The 22,898-nt window shown below is 50.8% G+C and overlaps 4 protein-coding genes across 4 annotated transcripts; 1 reads left to right on the top strand and 3 right to left on the bottom strand.

The window, feature by feature from the left end:
- Positions 1-1,343: 1,343 nt before the first annotated feature.
- Positions 1,344-7,606, bottom strand: N7481_012663 (anaphase promoting complex subunit 1; the record flags this gene model as incomplete). Its single annotated transcript, XM_057271882.1, has 3 exons — positions 1,344-1,552; positions 1,605-5,183; positions 5,239-7,606. 3 exons carry the CDS (start codon positions 7,604-7,606, stop codon positions 1,344-1,346), a joined length of 6,156 nt encoding a protein of 2,051 aa, XP_057116070.1.
- Positions 7,607-7,775: 169 nt separating this feature from the next.
- N7481_012662 (uncharacterized protein) lies at positions 7,776-10,145 on the top strand (the record flags this gene model as incomplete). Its single annotated transcript, XM_057271881.1, has 2 exons — positions 7,776-8,067; positions 8,242-10,145. The coding sequence occupies 2 exons, from the start codon at positions 7,776-7,778 to the stop codon at positions 10,143-10,145; spliced, it is 2,196 nt and encodes a 731-aa protein (XP_057116069.1).
- A 1,239-nt stretch (positions 10,146-11,384) lies between these two features.
- N7481_012661 (uncharacterized protein) lies at positions 11,385-13,496 on the bottom strand (the record flags this gene model as incomplete). Its single annotated transcript, XM_057271880.1, has 1 exon — positions 11,385-13,496. One exon carries the CDS (start codon positions 13,494-13,496, stop codon positions 11,385-11,387), a length of 2,112 nt encoding a protein of 703 aa, XP_057116068.1.
- Positions 13,497-13,525: 29 nt separating this feature from the next.
- gtb3 (glycosyltransferase family 4 protein) lies at positions 13,526-20,123 on the bottom strand (the record flags this gene model as incomplete). The annotated part of the gene is made up of 3 exons (XM_057271879.1): positions 13,526-19,855; positions 19,924-20,013; positions 20,100-20,123. The coding sequence occupies 3 exons, from the start codon at positions 20,121-20,123 to the stop codon at positions 13,526-13,528; spliced, it is 6,444 nt and encodes a 2,147-aa protein (XP_057116067.1).
- Between the last annotated feature and the right edge of the window lie 2,775 nt (positions 20,124-22,898).

Raw genomic sequence — 22,898 nt, 5'->3', positions numbered from 1 at the left:
CCCAGGCCGTTCCCGTACCGCGTAGCTCTTGCTCTGCTAGCTTCCCTGCCCGGCAAACCTGCGCAAATCCTGCATTTTGCCACCCAGTCTCAGGCCGATCTCCCGACCACAATCACCCGATCAATGAGAAAATTTCCTTGATATCTTGAGCTTGACTCCATCCACGAAACCGGCTAGCCTATCACAGGTTTCTATGAGTGATTTTTTCTCCCTCTGTCCTTCCCTGACAGGTCGAGACCCATCTCCCTGAATCTCCGCGGATAATAGAATCCCTTTTTCGTTTATCATTTCGATCACGCGGCACTGGCACTGTGGCAAGATTGCCCCAGCCCAGGGTGGTGTAATTGACTGTGACTGGCTGGGTGCTTGGGGTGCTTGGACCCTACCCTGGCCCCGTACCTGATAGGGGCTGATTGTGGCTGCCATGGAACTCGCCTTACTTTCCTCTTTCTAAAATAAGCACCTAATACCCTATCTATATTCCAAATGCATGACCATGCTAAATTTGAAGATAATTGTACAGTATACTGATCTAGAACACCCCTGGAAGGCTCTTATTCATCCCTACACGTACATACACACAAAAATAGCATGATCGCGATCGCGCCCGGGCCCTTCATGTCTTCACCACGTGCATTCATCGCCAAACCTAAGGTGGCAAGCTCTTACGATTTACTCTGACTCACCCCAGGACAGATTCCTCATTCTACGGTGTACATACAGACCCTCCTTTACAGTAGCTTAGGGTAAACGCGTAGACGAATTTTGAATTAGACTTGTGGATATACAGTGGGTCTGTCTAGCTTGCGAAAAAAAAAAAATTGATATGCACATGCCACATCTCGTAGATACTTCCAAGGTTCGTGCCCCATGGTCATAGCTTTTATTTCTTCCGAAAGAGACTTTCGGGCCGCGTTCCAGACTTTGGGAAAAGGATAAGTTACCTATTGTGGTTCGTTATCTGGGAATTCTCTTATCTGAGAGTCCCGAACACGGGGCTACCACCTACCATATGTAGGGTATCCTACTCCGAAAACAGGTCTACTCAGCTAAGGTTCCCATCTCTAAACTGGAATTAAGGTGGGTCGATCGGGACTTGGTTCCTGGGAATAAACTTGAACCCAGCGGCCAAGGTTTATGTAGCTACTATAAGATTTAAAATTCATCCATTGTCATACCATGGATATCATATCGTACAGGAATACCCACTCGCTCAAGTATACACGATAGAACGAACACCGACCACATGCAGGAGACCGTCAAGGAAAATAGGCACACATACACATAAAAAAAGAAAACTGCTAAACAATACACCCACACCACACTACACCACACAACACCCACTAACTCTGTTCCTGATCATCTGCCTGCACACCCCAAATCCGCCACTTCGCCTCCTCAACAAAGTCCCTCCGCAACCACAATCCAGAAGACTGGGACTGGGACTGGGACGCGTTCTGCGCAGTCAAGGTCAAGCTATTCGACTCATCGCCAGAATTGACGCGCTCAAGCCAATCGAACAAGAGACGCAGCTGCCAAATTCTATCGCGGACTTGGTCCGGGTCCGCGCCCCGACCACGGGCAGATTGAATGACATTCCGCACCGTATGCGAAAGCGCGAGTCTCGAGTCGACGGCCGAAGTGCGAAGCCAGGGGGGGCGCGGTGACGGGTTGGGTGGAGATACGCGAGGAGGGGGCTGGGAAGGAGGATGGGAGGACGAGGGAGCGTTCGCGGATATCTAGGCCTTGTAGGGAGGGGAGTTGGAAGATCCAGTCCCATGGTGATTGGGTTGGGGTTGCTGCGAGAGACAGAGAGCCGGAAAGTAAGGACTCGCGGCCGAGCTGGGCGGATGGAGGGAGGCCCTTGGCTGAGGTTGAGACTGTGGCTGCGGCTGTGGGGAGAATGTCTTGGGCCTCGCTGAGACCTGTGAGGGTTGAGGCGAAGATGGAGGTTGGGGCGCCGGATGGGGTGTAGGTTGCTTTGCGGCGGAGGTAGACAGATGGATCGCCGTGGCGGAATTTATTGCGGAGGGTGTCGTCTTGGCTGAAGTCTAGGACGAGAGGCCAGTGGTCTGGACCGCGGACTTCGATTCGAGTGATACCGCTAGGGTCTGGGAGGAGGCATGGGGCGGTGATGGTGTGAGTGTCGCCGACGTGGTAGGAGATTGTGATGGGGATGGAGATTGGGCGGCGGGTATCGAGGTCGCGCGGGACTAGGCAGCGCGGTTCTGCGGCTAGGACCCAGAGATGACGGAAAGCTTGTAAGTGGCATTTGTTGTCGAGGACGGTCGTTGGGAAGATGGGGTAGAAGGCGCAGAGCAGGGATACCACTGCGAGGTTGGATGTGCCGAGTGTATGGCTACCTCCACCAAGGAAGAGCATGCCGATTGCCATGTGGGCTGCCATGTGACTGCCGTAAGGTGTATCAGGATCGATTCGACCGTGAAGTGAGCGCAGGCGTCGGAATAGTGCCAAATCACCGGTACCAGCCATGACCGCGGCCGCGGATAGAGCCACGACGTCTTGACAGTTCCTAACTGAGTTGCGGGCAAGCTTGGCATCGTAGTTTGTCACCTGGAGCCGCGAGATGCGGATGAACTGATCTAGGTAGAACAGCAGTAGGTCCCTCGCCTGTGTATTACCAGATCCAGCGTAGCGAAGGCCGAGAGCAAAGCAAAGACCGGCGAGAATGTTGAAGAACGGCATGTCTTCACTCCGGAGCTGGTTGATACTAGTAAGGCGGGATCGCCGACGGTAGGTTTTTGGCAGACTCTCCTTGATCCATGTCATACTAGGCGAGATGCTATCCCACATGATGAGATGCCTCGCCAATGTACGCAGGAGGAAGAGATCCGGTCGGACATAATCAAAGCGCACGGTGGTGTCGGGAATGTCGACCTTCTTGGCCAGCACTGCATCGTTGGTTTTCATGAAGATGATGGTAAGGGCAATTGTGGCGCCCGCAGTACCCCGATCAAGAACATGAGCCAGATCAACATTTTTGGTACCAACGGCAATGGCCAGCAAGCGTTCGACGATGTGCATATCTCGCATTCCTCGAAGGTCTTTGCCCTTGCCTAGATTAATGAGTCCCAGAGCGAACCCGGCAGCTAGGCGGTAACCTTCGTCTCGCAAATCTTCTTGAGAAGCAGATTGTTCTTCTTGTTCAATGTTTTCGATCTCCGACAGCATAACCTCACTCATGCGCCGATGCTGCGAGCCACAATAAAGCAGGCCAATACCCATAATACCGGCTGTTTGAGTCAAAGAGGAAAGATTGAGTTCTGCTGCTCCAAGAGGCAGCATCCTAGTAACATGGACAGAGAGTAGACGCGTGATGAGCGTATCCATTGTGCCTAGATATGATGCGGAAAGACCAAGCAATAGGCCAATGGATGTCATCGTGTGCTTGGGTGTCAGATACTTGAAAGCCACCCATTTGGCTAGTGACTTCAAATGGCCATTCAGACCCAAAGCTAACAGGAACCCGGCGTGGCGGTTCGTAAGGTCCTGCGGCTTATTGAACAAGATCCAGGAAGTGTCAATTCCCTTAGAAGCCTTAGAAATCGCAAGACCGGTGGACACTCCGTTATGGAAGAAAGCCCAGCAAACCTTTTCTTCCGTAAATGCAGACCTATCAGCAGAGACAGTCACATTCGATGGCTTCATAACACATTGCAAAGAGAAGGATGGGATCGGCAGCTTCTCCGTTAACAGTGGTAAACGACCGCTGAAGGAGATCATGGCACGGCCAGCAGGAGTGGAAAGTGTCCGGAACGACACAAGCTGGACGATCTCTTTTTGCGCCTCGAGCAAATCGGAGTCTGTCCAATCTGCCTCGGGCACGCAATCTGCCACGGGTGCCTTGGATTGATTGAGAAGACGAGCAGCCTCTAGGAAGCGTTTATCTTCCCTGAAAACCAAACGAGTGACAGAGAAACGATCAGCCTCGGCAGAAGCTTCAAAGGCATTGATGGTATCAATCTCTAAGGCCGAAGTGCTGATGTTATGGAAATCACGGATTGCATCATGAGACACCATGGGCTGTTGTGGCGATGCAAACGAAGGAGCTTGAACAGGATTCATTGACATATAGAGGTCCTCTCGATCGATAAGCTCCAGCAAAGTTGAACTCCAAGATGTCGAAGCCTCGATCTGGCATTGCATCACTGCTTCGTATAACGGCGCCCCGACACCCTCAGGGAATGTATCAATGATGCTCTTAGTTAAGCCCCAGCGATGAAGAAGCTTGATCTTTTCTAGGTGGGTCGACACATTGTGAATGTCAGAGAGAAAGCCATTCAGTGCCAACGTTCTTGGTGTGATGTGGAAGCATTCTTGCCACATCCGCCCTTTTCTGGGGGCTCTGTCCGAGGCACTGACGATATCCAGAAGAGTCAGGAATGGAGTGGAAACTTGGCGTGCAGCAACCATGAGGAAAGCAAAAATTGACGGAGGAGTAAAGGGCTCTGCCGGAACATTGAGCAGTGAGATTCGAGTATCTTCAAAGTTCCAACGCTCCATGCTAGCCATCTCAGTGCCATAGTAGGCGTCTTCGTTCCAACCCCAGGATTCCCAACCGAGCCAGCCACCAAGCTGAGCGAGGACTGGGGCGAGCAGTCCCAGAGGATGTTGGGATTCCTCAGTATCACAAGTGGAAAGTTTCTGCTCCTCTCGGAACAGGTGGAGGCCCACGAGGATAGTACCCAAGGCAGTACATCTAGTGCTTTCGGGGAAGGAACCGGAGATAGGCAAGTAGCCTTCTGAACCAAACGCTCTGGTGCCCTGCGGAGTTTGGAGAAATTCACGACACAGCGATGTGCATCTAGTCAGATAAGTATTGTGGCGATGTGTGGAACGACCTGCGGCGGGCTGGTCCATTTTAGGTGTTCGTTGTCCGTCGCGGGTAGCAAGATCCTCAATTGCATCTTGTTCCACAATCCAACCCCAGGCACTGCCTGCCATCCAGGGCGCGGTGGAGCCACATGCGCCAGACTCTAAATCGAGCATAGTCTCCCAGCTTTCCAAGTCCACGTAGCCACCACTGCTTGACCTGAGAAGACCCTTCTTTCGGCGAGTTCGTTTCGCTGGAGTTTGGGGCGGAGGCTGTTTGATGAACGGGACTGCCAAAGAGAATAGAACAACCACTAACGCGGTGAACTCAAGATCGTTCTCGATCTCCTCTTTTGCCTCGCAGCCATTTCATGACTTCCCACCAGGCTACCAACATGCCGTCACCTGCTTTCTCAGATTCACGAAGCACAAACTTGCAGACTCTTAGGACCCTTTTCACAAGACCATTGCGAGGCTCCATGAGGATTTGCAGCCTATGCCGTTGATTCTCAGTATCAACCACATCAATCTTTCCCTTTGAACAGCCATGATCAAATGACTCAAAAATAAGATTAGGGTCTGCCATGACCCGGTTGACGCCACTATCTCTTGGGCGAGTGACAAGTTCGTTGGCGGAAATCCCATGCGGCTCGTGAAGCTGTAAGGGAACCGGGACTTCGATCTTTGTTGGGCTACCCCAGAGCGTTTGTAGGGACAACTCACGCTTTCCGTTATCAGTAACAGACAGTGTTAGAATACGTGAAATTCCACCGTCTATGACTCGACACGTATCCCAAATATTTGGAGCATGCTGGATGCCTGTTGCATGAACTAGCAATGGGCGCTTGTCTCGGCTGCTGGCTTTCTTTCCCATTCGATTTTTTGATACAGCGACTCTTTCTGCTCTCAGGTTCACAATTGCCATGTTCCGAGAATCGTGATCCAGGATACAAACAGCCACCGAGACTGCATTTCCGTTACGCGTGCTGCTATAATCAGATGAAGCCAAGGTGCAGACCTTCAAATGCTGGGCCTGTGAAGCAGAACCAGAAGCCCTGAAGTTGCCCGAAAACTTTGAAGAGAAGCTCTCGACTTTTGCGAGTAAAAGTTCTTCTGGAAGGCCCGATGCTGATTCGCGAAGAGCAATATTCTCGAATCCCTCGGACAAAACATCATTGTTGAGTTCCTCTAGTAGCCTGTCGACGGGCGCATCCGCAACACTGCCCGCAGCACTATAAACAGATCCAGACGTGGGAGGCAGGGAGCCACGAGGATTAAAACCGAAACTACCCCGAGTGCTACCAGCGCCTATAGATTGCCGCAAGCTACCATGGGGTAAGGCATTGGACTGACTGCCTGTCGCAAGGTCGGAGAACGTGATACGATCTTGACTGGTAGCAAGATCTGTTCGGGCAAGCAGTGAGCTGACTCGCCTTGATGTCTTCAAAGGCACACCGACATCGCCAAAATCCTGAGCGACTCTAGAGGCCAGGTCATCTTCGGAGTCATTCTTCCCCTCCCTAGACTGGGAACCGTTTTTGTTATCCGTCCAGGGTCCAAAGCTTTCTCGGATTGAGGGTCGTGCAGCTGGGGTCGTTGCACCGGTTGCCATTCCAAAGTGCGAACTGCGCCTCTTGGACTGAGTACCCTCTGTGTGTCGGCGAGTCTTCTCTTTGATTGAACCACCGGGTTCATCATCTCTGTAGCGCGCAGTCCACACAGTGTAAAGTCCTGTAGTTGTGTTTATAGTGACAACCAGAATTAGAGGGGCGCCAATAGATACCTGGCCTGAACCAGAAAGCTCATCTTGGGGTGAAATGTAGATTATCTCATCGGCAGGATCAAGTACATCCAGCCCAGAGGGTCTTCGCTTGGCACTGCTCATGCTACTCTGTTTCCATCGTGTGTTCTGTGATGTCACAACTAACCCCATTTCCGAATGAGGATCGATGAGTGAGAAGACCCGAGGAATGTCAGTGGTTGAGGTTGGCTTCGGAATCCATGATGAGCCGTGGAGAGCAGAACGCTTTGATGATTGACGTCTCCCCCTGCTGTGTGATAGTGGTGTATCTTGCGATTGCGAAGCACGAGGATCGAACAACGAAGAAGCTAGGAAAGAGTTGGGAGGCGCAGTTGGCTGTTGGCGACCCCCATCATCGTCCGGAATTTTCCTTTGGAAGAGCAGGCCTTGAGGTGTAGCAAATACAGACTGAACTTCGAAAGGAAGAGGAATTGTATGGCTGTTTCCAGCAACAAAAAAGATATGGGCTTGTGATTTGAGTACGACCACCAGAGCTCGTGATAGTTTCTCATGGACGCGCTGGGGAGCCACCACTGCCGCTTGTTCCTCCCCATGGAGATTCAATGTAGGACCTGGATTTGTTCGCGTGGCTTCGGCGGCTTGCCTGTCGGATTGTTTGGCTCCTCGAGCATTCGGCCTGGCGCTAATCGTGGGAGGCTTTGTACTGATTGGACCTTCGTGAACAGAGCGTTTAACATGGCCCTCCGCGAATTGGGTGAATAGTGCGTGCCGAATCTCCTCTTTCTCAGGATCCAATCGGAAAATTCTCTTCACCATCCCTGCGCGAGTCCATACCACACAATGCGATGTCCACACCAACTCGTCGTCCACGGGCCCAGTCAATCCATTTGCGTCCACACACGTTGTCCATTGATACTGATCCTCAGAAGGATCCGGAGGAAGGAGTCCCTCGGTAACCAAAAAGGAGACGGCCGAGGGTTTGTGAAGGCCGAGTGAGCGAACGGATGCCATGGTGGGTTGTGGTTGTTTAGTAGTCGCAGTAATGATCGTAGAGCGCCGTCACAAATAATCTTCCGACGGCTCGACCTGCTGGAGTAAATATTTCCATGGCCAAGACCTTTTCAGAGCTTCAGTCGAGTGTGCTCCGCCCGGATAGCATGTCGAGTGTTGATGTCGTTCAATGTTTGGTTGCGGGATTGGGCTCGGAGTGGGAGATGCAGACGCGCAGGAACGCGGGCGGGATTGGATCGGCATTGGCATTGGCATTGCTGTCTGCCCCAACTCCAACTTCTTTGCAAAGCTGCCGACCACAACAACTTCCTCCCCTCTCAACCACCACCACAACCCCCACCGCTACGACTCAAAGACACATTTCTCCCTCGCTTTCAACCTGGGCCTCGTCCACACGATTCACGAGCTTGGTATCTTGAGATTGAGCCTGCTCATCATCCCTGCGGTGCCATTCGGCGCCTGTGCTTGAAGCTCAGCACCCTGTCAGCGTTGCTACCGGCGCAATGCCCTCCTTTCCTACTACTCCTCTAGCTCGATCTCGAGAAGATGGCTTGCAGCTAAGGTAAATGATTTATCTACCTAGTGGCTGGCGATCAAGTTCTGTGACTAATGCGATCTGTTCTGCAAATTCTTAGCTATCGACTCCCCCCATCGTGTCCACGCAGCTAAAGCCTATCCCATTCGAGCTCGGAACGGCTCTTCGATCATCATTTATGGATATGAAACTGGGTTGAAAGTCATTTGGAGAGGCGGCAGACAATTCTCCGAATTGAAACGGCCTGAGCCCTCTGTGCAAGAAAAAAGCTCTGGAAACAATGGAGGAGATTCGGTTATGATCATTGACTCTGATGAGGAAGATGCGCCAGAAATGTCCACATCTCAAGAAAAGCCTAGCTATGATTTCAGCACTGAAGAATCCGAAGTCAACCCTGCCTTCCCTTTTGAGGCCATCCTACGCCAGATCGATATCCCCTTGGGCAGCCGAGTGCTCGATATTGCAGTTCCTGGTGTCCAACCCGAAGAAGCGCGCTCGCCACTTGATCCATTCCCACCCATCGTGAAGAATATGATTGTTGTTGCAGCTGTTTGCTCCGATCTTTCAACACGGGTCGTCGCGCTCCCGCTCACTCCGCCTCACCCTGAACAGACCGATATGGCGAGTTGGAGCGTCCAGAGTTTCACTGTTAATGGAGGTGTGACTCACCAAGATATTCCACGCGGTGTATCACTTGCATTTACCTGCCGGGAACTCGAGGAGGAACATGATCGTCGCAAATCACGCAGCCGGGCGACAGGGATGGGGGAGTGGGATCTTCTGGTTGCCACACACTCCGCCGAGGGATCTGGCGCCCTCCTACTAAATCGGATTCCTATCCGAGAAGATTCATCTAACAAAGACACCCAACATCGGCTCATTGAGGAAGATATTGTCACCCAACGACGGGCCTTGCCATCACCAGCTCAAAAGATTGCTTTCAATCCTTCTTCATACCCCTCGGCTCGCCACTCGAATATTTTGGTGGCTTTTCACAGTGGTTGCGTCAAGATCTACTCTTGCTTTTCTGCCCCGAAGCCCTCAAAATCTTCGCGCCGCTCGTCTAGCGCGAACGAGGACTACGAAAGTATCGACACAGAGGGTCGATGGCTAATTAGTCTCTATCCCGGATTTGAGCACGGCTCCGCAGGTATTCCCCGTCGCAAGACCATTATTGATGCGAATTGGGTCCTGGGTGGACGAGCTGTTATGGTACTGCTCGCGGACGGCGAGTGGGGCGTTTGGGATATCGAAGGTGCTGGGCCTGGTACCATGAAGGGCCCTTTGCACCGACAGTCGAGCGTACAAGGCGTCACTGGTGGTTCGCTGACCACATACGCAGTTAGTGGTCGTATCGTGGCACCACTGTCTAATACACAATCGGATGCGGAGCAGCAGCGACCACGGTTCGCGCCAATGACGCCGTCCACCAAGCGAGTGCGCGAGGATACGCTTCTTAAGGGCTCTATGAGCGCTGCGAGCCCTTCACTCCGCGGTGAAATCTCCGTTTGCCAAATCACCTCATCACAAGAAGGCCTTCCGGATGAATCAATTCTTCTTCGTCACGGTAACCACAGTGCCGCCATCCCAAGTTTGATTTCTCTCTGGCGCAATGCCGTGCGGGCAAGCGGCACCTTTGACGCATCCAACCGATGCCGAGTGACTCCATTCCAAGACGTCAACTTGATGGGCGAGAATTTCCAGGCAATCGGCCACCTCCCAGCCCCGGCACGTCTTTCCCGGGCGGCGGAGCGGCAGACCTTCGACGTTCTTGTCGCGGCTGAGCATCAGATCATGATCCTCGCACCTCGACTGGTCGAGTCGGACGAGAACACAGCAGCGCAGGCCGCGAAGCAGGAAGTCGTCGCGGAATCCGATCAGATGATGCTGCAACGAGGCGAGCTCGATGTGGAGGGAATGGGCCGACTCTTGAACGGAATGGCGGGCGGGGCTGGGTCTCTGCGCATGGGCAGCCCGGTCAAGCGAACCCGGATCTTTACCTGATCGGGATATAGATGATACCAATGCTCATTAATGACGTCTGTTCTATTCTACTCTTCCCACTTACTTACTTACTTGCTCCCCCGGGGGCTATTTCTGCCATATTAGGAAACAAACACCCATTCGCGCTGTAAGGTGGAGCGCAAGGCGAGATTCATGCCTTGAAATTCCTTCCTCGGAAGTGAATAAGCTCTGTATCGGATGCGATATATCGAATACCATTTTTCACGTGCTTCGTGCACCAGCCCTGGGCTACTTGTTAGTCCATCGTGACATCTGTCGCGTCGCCCGTGTTCGATTCGGGGCCCTGTTCTATCGTGTGAACCTATTGCGGAGACTGCTTAGTCCTCGGACAATTTCTACATCAGCCGTCGTGATAGGTAGCAAGGTAGACAGCCTGGATTGGGTGCGGTGCGTGAATTGGCTCTGATGGGACATTCATGTAAATCTATTAGGTTTGAGATCAAATGTGTTATAGCCTCTGGTGATAAGAGTGTCCATACTGTACGAGTACTAGTAGTTCGTGTGTAGCCTTCTTGTATGAGGCTCGGATTCAGTTATACTGTCTACGGTCCACTTCCGGTAGAAAAGTGGGGACGGCAAACGGATACATTTGGAAGGCACGATGGGTGGCCAGGTATATAGAAGGGCAACAACAAACGAAACAAAAAGGGAAGGAGGGAAAAGAAAACAAACCAAATATGCACTGGCCTGGTTTTGATCTTTCAACCTGGAAAAAAGCAAAAAGACAAGGTAGGCACGCATCGGACCCTGTGCGCCTCTTCAAAGCCTCCTCACTCTTCCCCCCCGAATGATCAAGGCCAATACCATAAGACCATTCGGAGGCTTATTGCCCAGAGAGACTTGTTTGACATTCTTAACGGATACTTTGCCCACTATTTAGCTTTAGTTCATATCCCTCTCCCTACTACATCACCCAATGGCGCCGACTTGACACCTCTCCCCCGCTCACTTCTGCTTTGAACATTTGCTCCTTCTCTCTCCATCACTCACATACTATCTAGTCTCACATAAACGTTCAAGTTAAGAGTAATTGATTTTGTTGATTTTTGTTCACTATTATAACTAGCTTTTTGGTACTATAAAACAAACTCGGATATCATCAACCAAATAACAAGTAAAGAAAAGAAGTTGAAATAGTACATCTTGACAAATAAACATTAATTACAAAACAAACAAATATACAGTATTTAGGGAATCTCATATACAGTCATGGCCTTTTCAGTGACTGAAATGTATACCAGATCGCAAGAAGTCTTCTCTCACGATGTTGCTAACATCCGAATTGCGGTATTGAAGCAGATCCTCTCGATTCAACCCACGCAACTGTTCTCTGCCGGCAGTCGAGACAGAGCGTGTATAAGAATGAGGCCGACGCTGTCCAGCCAAAGAAGCTCGCAAATTTGGCGACCTCATTCCAGCCGGCGACCTACTACCTGGCATACCATCGTGCGACAGCATAGAGCGCCGGGGCGCAAATACAGGGAGTCGAGCGAAGGACTCAGTGTCCGTGGAGACATTACTCAGACTCAGAGCAGAAATATCGGAGGTGGGACGGTTCCGATAACTTTGAAGAGGGTAGTTTGATACCGAACTGTAAAGAGTTGACATGCCCGAAATGGTTGAGGAGCGCCAGGAGTGAACCGCGTTTCGGGGAATGGTGATGACTTCTTCTTCAACGGTGGCGGTTTGCTCAACGGCTGTCGCGATGTCGGCTGGCTCCATTGCGTCGCCGGCTGCGCGGCTTGCCATCATCTTGGCTGACTTTCCAATCCAAAGCATTTGCTCGTGCTCGCGGAGATAGCGATCGCCACTGAATGACTTCTGAACAATATTGCGAGTCATCATGCCCAGTTTCCGACGCTGTTCGCTCTTCGAGTACATGCGACGTGTGATGGCGGCCACTTCCTCGGGGGTGGGCGAGGATGTGAGAACTGGCAGCGGCTCATTGTCACTGTCTTCGCTATATTGGCCCCACTCTCCAAGCATAGCCAGCATGGAGATTTGAGCCTTCGCAAGTGCTTGGGCATCATTAGGAGCAACCACTGCACTGAAACGAGAGAAGTCATCAGGGTCGCTAAGAACGCGCAGCGAGGCGCCCACATCCGTGCAGACAACTGGAGCTCCTGTCAAGGCAGCTTCACCCAATGCCAGAGGAAGACCTTCCGACAGGGATGAGTTTAGGAAGAGCCAAGTGTTCTCCAGGACTTTCATTGGATCAGCCGTGCCTCGCAAGGTGACACGGCCTCGGAGACCCTTGGAAGCAATGATTTCCTGGCACTCGGTTGAATAGGTCGGAGCCTTGTCGATAGCACCATAGATGTCGAGGTGATATTCATCAAACTTCCACTGGTTGATGATGATATCGGCAGCTAGCAGCGCGGTCTTGATGTCCTTCGCATACCAAACGTGAGAAAGCATGGTGACGGTCGGGCGTTCTGACTTGATCTCTTGCACCGGGGCAAACTTCTGCATGTCAGTGATGCCGTTGACGACGGGGTCAATCTTGCGACGGAAGGTATTTCGATGCTCAATTGTACCCTGGCAAGTTCCAATCTCCACTTCCCAACCAGGGTTGAAGAAATCAGCACAAGGGAGAATGATGTCCGCGTGGTGTAAAGTCAGAACAGAAGTGATGCGCATCAGTCCAAGAAGGGCATTCCGAACAAATGGGGAAAGCTTGCACAAGGCAGATGAGAGACACAGATTTGTTTCTCTCCAGGCGATGGCGTGGTCCCAGACTTGAAGTGTGCAGTTGCGCTTAATCTTGCAAACAACGCCGTATGAAGCGCTGACACTGTGATGAGAAGCCTGGAAGACGCCAGGAATCTTGTCCGGAACTGGAATAGAGAAGATGAAGAGGTAGCGGTACCATAATTCCAGCGCAACGTCGAGAGATGAGAGTGTGGGGAGCTCAGTGTCAAGCCACTCACGAGACGGAACTGCATTGGGCATATCTGGCGTGAGCCAGAGGTCGCGCCAAGTCTGCTTCACAGTCTCGCTGTTCCATACTTGAGACCAGTGTCGCGATTCCTGGAAATACGTGTTGAGGTTGACCAGAGCCCGAGTTGCGCGGTGAATGTCGGCCTTGGAAAGATCAATAGCGCGTGCACCCTTCACTAATGCTGTGAGAATTGGAATGAAGTTCATCTTGATGTCAAACTCGCTAGCGGATGTGACGTTGTCAACCTCTGAATCCAGCTTGTTGTGGAAGAGACCGTGGGTGGGAGTGAGGAAGTCCAAACCCCAAAGTGGGATGACTTTCAGGGACTGAATGTTCTGCTCGGTCTGATGCTTCGGCACGCCAAAGTCATTTGCAGACTCGCAAATCATATGCCATTTGATAGTGCGAAGAGAATTGATCATGTCTCGTCGACAGGCAGAGACACCACCTCCTCGTTAGGCCAAGTACCATTGTCAGCGGCCATGACGTGCAGAGTCTCCTCAGTGTCATTGGAAAAGTCCTTGGAGCGGGTTGTCACAACGGCATCACCTCCAGGGCCAAAGTTGATCAGATCGCTGATTTTGACAGCCAGAGGTGTCCAGCTCGAGATGTTGTCGTCGAGATCCGTGCTAGCCATGATGGCATCTGCGCGAAGATTGACATACTTCTTTGCATTCGTAAGGTTACCCCAGTCGCGACTGCGCCAGTAGGGAGCAAGGACGCTGTCTTTGCGAAGAAGGCGGTCATCCATCCAGCGAACGACAATACCATCAAGGTCAGTGCGATCCTTCCATGCTTTCCACATGAGTGAACGAGCCTTGGAGGTGGAGACAGCGAAACGCAACTTTGTCAAACCGAACAAGCGGGTGAAGACATTAGACTTGAGACTCTTGCAGAAGAGGAAAGGATTGTCATGCAAGAAGCTGGTATACTTCGGCTTGGCCAGAACACCGAGATAATCGTGCTCAATCATGGGCGGGGTTTGAACCTTCATTCCATTGATGGTGGTGAAGATGGTCGGGTGGAACTTGTGATCATAAAGCCAGCGACTCTCATAGACATCGGCATTTCCGAGCTGGACAAATGTTGCTTCCATGACCTTTGAGTGCGGAATGTAGCGATTGTGCTTCTCAGGGTGACGAAGGGGAGGTGCACACCAGGCGACATTGGCAGTGATGTGAGAAAGGGAGAATTCAGCACGTAGGAGTTCGTCACCGAAACGGGGATTCTTGCGATAGTGATACTTGAAACTAATCAAGTTGCCATCTTTCATGTACGAACCCCTATCGACGAGACCCTTAGGGTTATAAGCAATGCTCTGAAGATGATTCTCGCCCTGAACGCAGCGTCGGCCAAGAGGAGTGCGGTTGGTCGAGATTTTGCCCAGTTTAAAGCCCTTCTTTCCCGGGACGTGGTAGTCGTAATGGTACTCATTGATGAGCTTTCCATCCTTAAACTCTTGTCTAATCAGAAGAAGCATTTCACTGGAATAGCTGCTGATGTACTTCAGCGCCTTTGCCTCTTTCGGCTCTGTCTTATGTTCACCAACGTATTGGTAGAACTTGAAGCCTCCATCAGTCTCCTGATGTCTGAAAGCTGTAAAAGTTCCATCCAAGCTTTGAATGAGGACTCTGCTCTTCTTGATGTGAACTGTCATGGATTTGGTTTCTTCCCACAACTGCTTGACGTTCTTGCGGCCGTGGAACAAGAAGAAAGACAACCCCAGATCTTGACAGATCTTGGCATAGACCCAGACCATATTGAGCAGAAAGACTGACGGTACACGAACGAAAGTGTGTAGAGACTGACTGACATGATCAAACTCTCTCTGGAACTCGGGATCGGCAAGCAAGGCAACCATGATGAACTTGACAATGGAGCCAAGCGTGTGATAGGAATAGCTGAATGGCGCGCGAAGGAATGAGATAGCCGCTGGCAATTTTCTGGGAACGTAGGGAATGTATTCGGTAGTCTCAGGGTCCTTGGGAACGGCCGCCTCTCCAGTTCCATAGTGGGCGTAGTCGAGAATGCTGATCGCAGTGGCTGCTCCAAGATTGCATCGCGCAATATGAACATCAAGACTTTGCGAGTCAAATTGACAGAGTCTCTTTCGCAGCCACTGGTGTTGGCCGATGGAGAGATCCGCGTGAAGTCCCAGGCAGCGATTCAATAGAGCAGTTCGAACCTTGACAGTTAGCTTATCCCAATGAAGGTCTGGCTCGAAGCCAAGGCAAAGCTGACGCAAAAGCTCCTTCTTGGCCCAGCGCACGACAAGAGGAGTATTGGCTTCCTCTCTAAGTTGGCGAGCCATGGTGTGTGAGACGCCACCAGACACAATTGCCTCAGAGAGCATGGCATAATCGTGAGGGACTCCCAACATCATCTCTGCGACGGCATGAACCATGGTCTCCGCAATGATCTGGCAATTGGCACTGATATCCAATCGCTCATCGTGTAGACCTCTCACGCTGATAGCCAAATGAAGTATACCCTGGTTATAGCACCCCAAGGCTCGAATACTGGGGCCGAGCGAACCTTGAGGCACAAGCTCGATCTGTATGTCGTTCTTCTCCCAAAGACTCAAGGCTTGGGTGATGATGTCCTTGGAGTTTGGGAAGGCTTCATCAACACGAATCTCCTCTCTGCGATTGACCAGGGCCTGCTTGATCTCGATTCCGGGGTGGGCGCTGAGCAGAACTTGGAAACGGGAGTCGGCCGGGAGGAGAGATACTCTCTCATAAAAGCTCTGGAGCTCTTGCTGGGACCACTCAGGATCGGACCACGGTGTGGTGAAAGCATGATAGATCTTGCCCATCTCAACGAGTGAGTCGACTTTGTTAGGCATTCCCATTTTCGCATTCCAGAGAGACAGTATGGCAACAATCCAAGTTGCGGCTCCTAGACCAATGATTTGCGAATAATTGAAATCGGGAAGACAGACTCTCAGAGCGATTCCAACAGGCAATCCGACGAATATTCCCGTGAGGAGTGGTTTCAATGCATGGGGACCGGTAAAGATCTTGGTGTATTGGTACCAGATGAGACCGGTGTAGGCAAGCACGTATGTGAAGAAAATGATCACGCCTTCCAAAGGTGCTTGGAATGTCCAGAGCAAAGCGGTAGACAGAGCAAGACTCCACACATGCCATAGGAGAAACTTGAAGAGAGTTCGCCAATAAACCTTTCGCCGGAAGTGAACATCACCCTTTTGCGAGGGGCGAATATGTTTGGACTCGCTGACGGCCTCTGGTGCTTTGCCTCCGATAGCTTCATGAAGTTCTTGGGCCTTGGTGTCGATGAGAACAGCACCAATCAGATAATATGCCAAAGCAAATCCGGTAGCCATACGGTTCGCATCACTAAGGGAAGCTCCGAGGAGACCGGAAAGTTGTTTATCACCGCTCAGCATTTGGATCCATTTGTCGAGAAGAGCAATGACGAAGTAGAGAACACCGCAGCCTATCTCCTTGCTGGACTGGCGCCAGTGTACGAAGGCATTGTGTAGCTTGAGTCCTTTCTGCGAATTACGCAGGACATCCAGGGCAACCTTAGTTTGAATGTTCCATCCAGAACTGAACGGGATTGGACGGGAAACATCGGCATATCGGCAGTACCAATCGAGAAGGAAGTTGGTAGATTCCCAATCGCGGGCGATCTCCTTGACGAGCTTGTCGGTAGTTGACCTTGAAAATAGTCCGCGGTTCTTTTCAGCCATCACATCCTCGAGAAGAGCTTCACGTGCGAGTTTGAGTGCAGCTGGATCACTGAGAGTTCCAAAGACCTTTTCATCATCGTTTCCATGGACAGAAATATACCATTTGCGAATTTCGGTATCATCCGTCCGTCGCAAGGATTGATACCAAGTCACCCACTTGGACGTAGTTGATCGCAGGCAAAGCAGCAGTACACCGATAAAAATGTAGATGACGGCGAGATAGATCGCAGAATCGTGCCCGGTGAAAGTGGTGATGATGGGGGACGCGAAGAGGATTGGAATGCACATAATGATAGCCTTACGACCCGACAGGAATGTGGAGCCTGGGTAACTGAAGCTTGCCAGAGAAGCAAAGGTCGAGAAGTAGATAGTCAGCGAGACCAGATAAAGGTAGAAGATAATACCTGCCCGAGGGCCTCTGACGCTGGAGATGGCGACAAACCCGATCAAGCCACCAGCGATAGTGAATGCAATACCAGCAATGAGTCGGATCAAGACAAACATGTTGGAAGCAGCAAATGCCATAGAGATGAGGTAGTAAGGGCCACCACAAGCAATCATCGTACCAATGCCTCCTGAGAGAAGCAGCGAAATCATCAATGCCATAGTCGCACTGTTTTGCTCTTCGACGGTCATGTAAGCAGAAAGATACAGACCACGTCCGATAAGAGTGAGCAGAATGATGTCAATCAAAGCTGGAATGGCGAAAACACTGAGGAAAGTAAAGCGCTGGTAACTACGCATAGGCTTTGATTTGTCGTCAGGGTTGACATCAATCTGAGCTCCTGCATAGGCTGTCGCAAGCTCTGTAGCACCATTTGCCCAGTCCGGAGGCTGATTCTGTGGCAACTTGTAGTGTTCTCTGAACCGATCGGATAGAAGTTTGCCGAAAACACTGGGAGCAACATCAAAGTATGCTTCACAGCGAGATCCGAGCGCGAACGACTCCGCAAAAGCTGCCGATTGGTCAGGGTGAAGGTTGAAGAGCGGGTTACGGTCGGTAACCTCTGTGTAGATCTCATCAAAGGACCCCTTTCGCGCCGCACAGAACAGAGAAAGAGTCATCATGTCGATATAAGCATCAATATTGCCATCCTGCGTAAGCTGACAGAGGCCCTTGGTGATGGCTGCAAGCTCGTCCTCTCGGTGATACTTCAGAATTTGGGTGAAAAGTTCGTCAACCTGGCTGAAAAGGCGAAGGGAACTGGTAACTGATGGATGTGGGCACTCCTGTTGCTTGTACCAATCAATGCGCGACTGGATGAGTTCCTCTGCAGAGACAGATTCATCGAGGTAACCGACAGTGTTGAGCTCTTTTAACTGGGCGAATGAGGGGGTATCGAGGAGTTGCTTGCGAATATAAGAGCAAATAGTTTCTGCGAGGTTACTTTGAGAATCTGTCAGCGACAAATGTTGCAGAAGCAGCAGTCGCTCTTCCGGACTGAGGACATCGATATCCTGAGTCATGCGTCGAGGGAGATCAGTATTCGGCACCAAATCCTGCGACCAGCTCGCCATCGCGACTTCGGTTTCAAAGCACACATGTCGTGAAAATCCCTTCGCGGAGAGGAATGTGTGCAGGATAGTTCCGGCTAAACCAGGTGCATTCTTCGAAACAAATATTTCGGTCTTATCGTTGTCACCGTCAAGTTGATAAACAGACCAGAAACGAACGTCGGATGATTTTCTCAACCCAGAATCCAATGCAAGGTAGACATTGAGAGACTCATTCGATGCCTTATCGGCCAGCTCCTTGATAGCTGCGATGAGGTGTTCATCCTCATTTAAAGCTTCAAGTGATGCTTGAAAGTTACGAAGAAGTAGACCGATGTTTTGGACTTTTGACGCTGGAACCGGGTGAAGAAGGCTAAGACCCTTGAGACGCTGTTGCGACTGGAGAATTTCAGCAAAGGCCATTGCCGTTGACTCCGAACCAAGAGGGAAACAGCCCAACGCTGTATATTCTTGACCGGACATGGAGATAGAAAGCGGGCTTCCCTGCGATTTCACCTGAGCCACCCACTCTGGAGGATCACGAAGTCGGGCGCCTGGGCTCTCTGGTGAGATAGCTTCCGTCTCCTGAGAATCAAGAAGTCCGTCAACTTCCGAGAAATGCTCACGGATGGTATCCCACCCGGTTTGAGTGTCAGCAAATGGAGAAATGTGAGAATTCGAGCGCCATGTATCATGGGTTTTCATGATATCGGCATCTTTCAACCATCCGAACGCAGGAAGAGGCTCGACTGTAGGCACATTCAATTCGGCATCCTGTAGAGCAGCCTCGGTGCCGATCCAGCAAACAGCACTGTAGAAGCTACACCATTGAATCGAGCGTCGAATGATGGCATTCGAGGGAGTGGCATCATTATCGAGAGTTTCCCATGCAAGAACAACGAAGTCTCGCATGCAAGATTCGGAGACAAATGCCTTGATTGTGGATTGAAGCTTTGCCATCTGGAAGTAGTCACGCTTTTCACCAGAAGGCAAAATGCTAATATTTCGAACGACAAGGCCGGAAATAGCGCTGTTCTGGAGAGACTTTCGGCTCGTCAAGAAATCGGGTGATTGCGTCTCCAGGTATACTTCCAACCCGAGACTCTTGATAACCTCGAACAATTTCCCCTGGATCGACGGAGAAAATTGATCTTCCCAATTGGCGAACAAGATTCCAGAATATGCCGTGTCGTTGAAATTGTTGGCCAGAATCTCTTCAATTCTGTCAATTGCCAAAAGAGCTGATTCTGTTGGCGAGACGACTTTCGAGAAATCAATTCGACCCAACACCTGGCTTTGACCATGTTGAGTGATGGCCTGTGTAGTTCCACTTTGGAATGGGTCGACGATCAGGAGGTCCCATTGTTTCAGCAACCGACTTTGTGATTCTGTCGGAGATTTTTCGAAGGCTCCGAGGTAAACCCCGAAGGAGGACGGCTTTTGCTTGGTTGGGAGCGCGGTGAGACGAAGGCTCCTGTTGGCAAGCTTTTCGAGGCGCTGAGAAACATTTGAAGGGATTTTGTCTGGAACTGATCTCGACTAGGAAAATAGATTGATATGAGTGATTGTGTGCAGAATGCACCTTGGCCCATGTGTGAGCTGCTTACCTTGTAAGATTTAATTGCTTTTGAAACCAAAGACCAGAGAATATGCGCGGATCCGATAGCAACGCAGGCCAACAAAACTCCGATCATCAACTATTATTAAAAAGTCAGCGTTTCATTTGCCCATAATCATACACCGGGATCGAGGATCGATTGTAAAGTGAACCAAATAAACGTACAAACTGCCACCAGTGGTCCCTCATATGGCTCCACCCACCGGGTGCACTGAGAGAATCTTTGCCATAGCGAGTAGTCGGTGATTCTCCTCGTGTATTTTTGGGGCTCCTCAAGCACTTAAAGTGCAAAGGAGAAATGAATGAATTTGAAAGGGTATAGAGTGAAACCCTTTCTGTGTCAGATGAGTTGCCACTTCAGAAAACAAGCGCTATAGCATTTTGAAGCTTGCTTTCGGGAAGAGCAAATGTCGAAAACGAGTGTCAAAGATAATAAGATTTGGGCGACAAGCCGGAAGTTCAAGCAGATAATATGAGTAACGAGAGAAGATGCGCAAAAGGCAAAAAAATAAACGAAGGAAGCGAGGTTGCAACTTTGCTGCGGTTACGGACAAGTCCGACTGAAAGCTACTGTAGCTTGCCTCCTTTAGCGCGAAGGACAACAAGAATGCTCGTATAAGCCGCTCGCTTTTTCTTGACTCTTTTGGCTCTCAGTCGAGAACGACGGTCCGTGTGTACCCTGTTTCGATTGCAAGACGAGGAGACTTCTGAGCCCAAAGGACAAAAATAGCACCGAAAGTTTTTTCTTTGCCCAGCAAAGCCACCGGGATATGCAGCAGGGATGGGCGAGACACGCGATGGACTTGACCCGTGCTGCAACTAGTATGTACCCGATGCCATGTGTGAGCCAAAGCCCCGCTCTCCATGCGATCCATCATTGTGGTATCATTTTGGCGGGGGCTGCTTTTCTTCAACTGCAGATGAAAATTGGACGTAGCCACCCCGATTGTTCTCAATCCAATTTCGAGGTATACCGTATAGCTGCGGACATCTGTACTATCAACCTGGGGCTAACAGGTCAATCTGATTGTGATACTTCGAATCATCCCACACTCCGTGTCCTTCTCCGCCTTGGAACCCCAATTGATACATGGCGTGAGTTCCAGACACGGGCCAAGCACACCTCCACGACTGAGTCTGTGTTGGCTAGGCTAGGCCGATCCACTCAGCTGATGGAGCAAAACATCTCGCCCGCGGTGACTGCATTCTGTGAATCATTTCTATTCTTTTTCTTCTATTTTTTTTGGAATTCCTTTCGAGCTAGCACGGTAACATTAGCGCCGGTGTTAACGTACTAACGGGTCGTGGGAAACAGTCGCAGTTGAGATGTTGAGGGGCCTAAGCCCGACTAGGAATAGCCGGGCGGTACTGAAAGTTGTAATTCATTGCGGGTATTAAAATTACGACCCCCGTAGGATTTGCAAATCAATATTACCATCTCCACTCAAAACCGTCACATCTTACTGGCATATTTACTTTACCAGGGACCAGGGCCAGCTCGACGCCTCCATGTCCCCTCCTCCCCCCCCCCTTCTCGGCGCCAAGGTCTGGACCTGTGTCTTTCCCCTGGTTGATGTATCTGCAACCCCCGCGCAGCGCCACCTGGGCCTATCTCTTTCGATGAGCCCCAAAAGTGGGTAAAGCCATCTGGACGCTAGACTTGAGCATCGACTCGGTACTTTGCATTTGGCCACGCCAAACACCGAACAGTTGTCGGTTCTTCGGTGATTTTTTCCCGATAAACCATAGCGTCTGCGTTGTCTCGGTTTGCTAGCCCGATTGACCTTCCTTTTTCTTTTTTCGCTTTTCTTATTTCCGTCTTCTTCTCGCTTATGATATTCCTTTACAGTCCTGGTCAAGATGCACCCGGGCTGAAAGTATCCCAGACCTGCAGAAGATATCCACTGAACAGAATTTTCTCCTTTGTAAACAAGCCAATGAAGACCTTGAAAAGCCCCGCTAGCATACATCATGACCCTCTGAAATCGATCTGTTCCGAATCAACCGATCACTTGGCTCACGGTCCCCAGGAAATATTTTCATCAATCCTATCGATCTTACTCCATGGAGACACGCCACAATGTCTCTCGATGGAGGAGCCGAGAAAGATGACTGCGTCGTGGAAATTGTCATTCGTAAAAGGTTTTCTTCATAGTCAGTAAAGGCGATAGGCCTCGGAGACTTCATTGTACTCCACACCCACTACATAAAGGTCAAGAACCATGCCCTTCTAGGAGTTGATATGCAAGCCTCGTGTATTCGTTCTGCACTCGACCCCGTCACTCGTTAGTTATTGCATGGTGCTGGTGCGTTAGTTCCTATTCTCCTCGCATTTATTACCCCTGGTCGATATCACGATGGTCCACGTACCGACTTGGGCTCTGAAGGTTGGCTGTTTCTACGGCCTTATAACCTGCAACACTCGCCCTGGTGTTTGGCCAAAGCACAAGCCTGTCGTTATTGCCTGGGAGCGTCCTCATCCCACTCATACTACCCATCCCAATCCCCAGGTCATCACACTACTACCACCACTGCTGTCGTTGACTCCACCACTACCCTTCCCGTGGTTACTACCACTATCCAATCGTTGACTTCGTCTTTAACCCCATCACTGTCTCCTACTTTGTCTGTTTCTATCACCACTACTTCAAGTGACACTGTTTCCTCTGTTGAGACTGTTTCGTCCCCTAGTACCGCCCCACAATCGACCTTTGTGACCTCGGCTTCTTCCTCGGACGTTCCAGGTTCATCGAGCTCGGCTCCCTCTTCGTCTTCATCCAGTTGCCCCGACTGCTCTGTTTCAGTCCCGTCCCAGTCGTTGACTTCGTCTTCGGCAATTCTTTCTTCCCCAAGCTCCTCTGCTGCTCATTCTTCCTCCTCGCCTGTTACTGGCACTTCCTCTCCTGTGTCAAGTCTCGTTAGCTCCAGTGTTTCATCATCGAACGTTGGCTCTAGCACCCAGAC

The sequence above is a fragment of the Penicillium waksmanii genome (assembly GCF_028829765.1).
Source record: "Penicillium waksmanii strain IBT 27052 chromosome Unknown utg000010l:1.0-3698451.0:1.0-3701458.0, whole genome shotgun sequence".
Lineage (NCBI taxonomy): Eukaryota > Fungi > Ascomycota > Eurotiomycetes > Eurotiales > Aspergillaceae > Penicillium > Penicillium waksmanii.
Note: the sequence above shows the minus strand (reverse complement) of the source record. Positions and strands in the feature narration are given on the sequence as shown.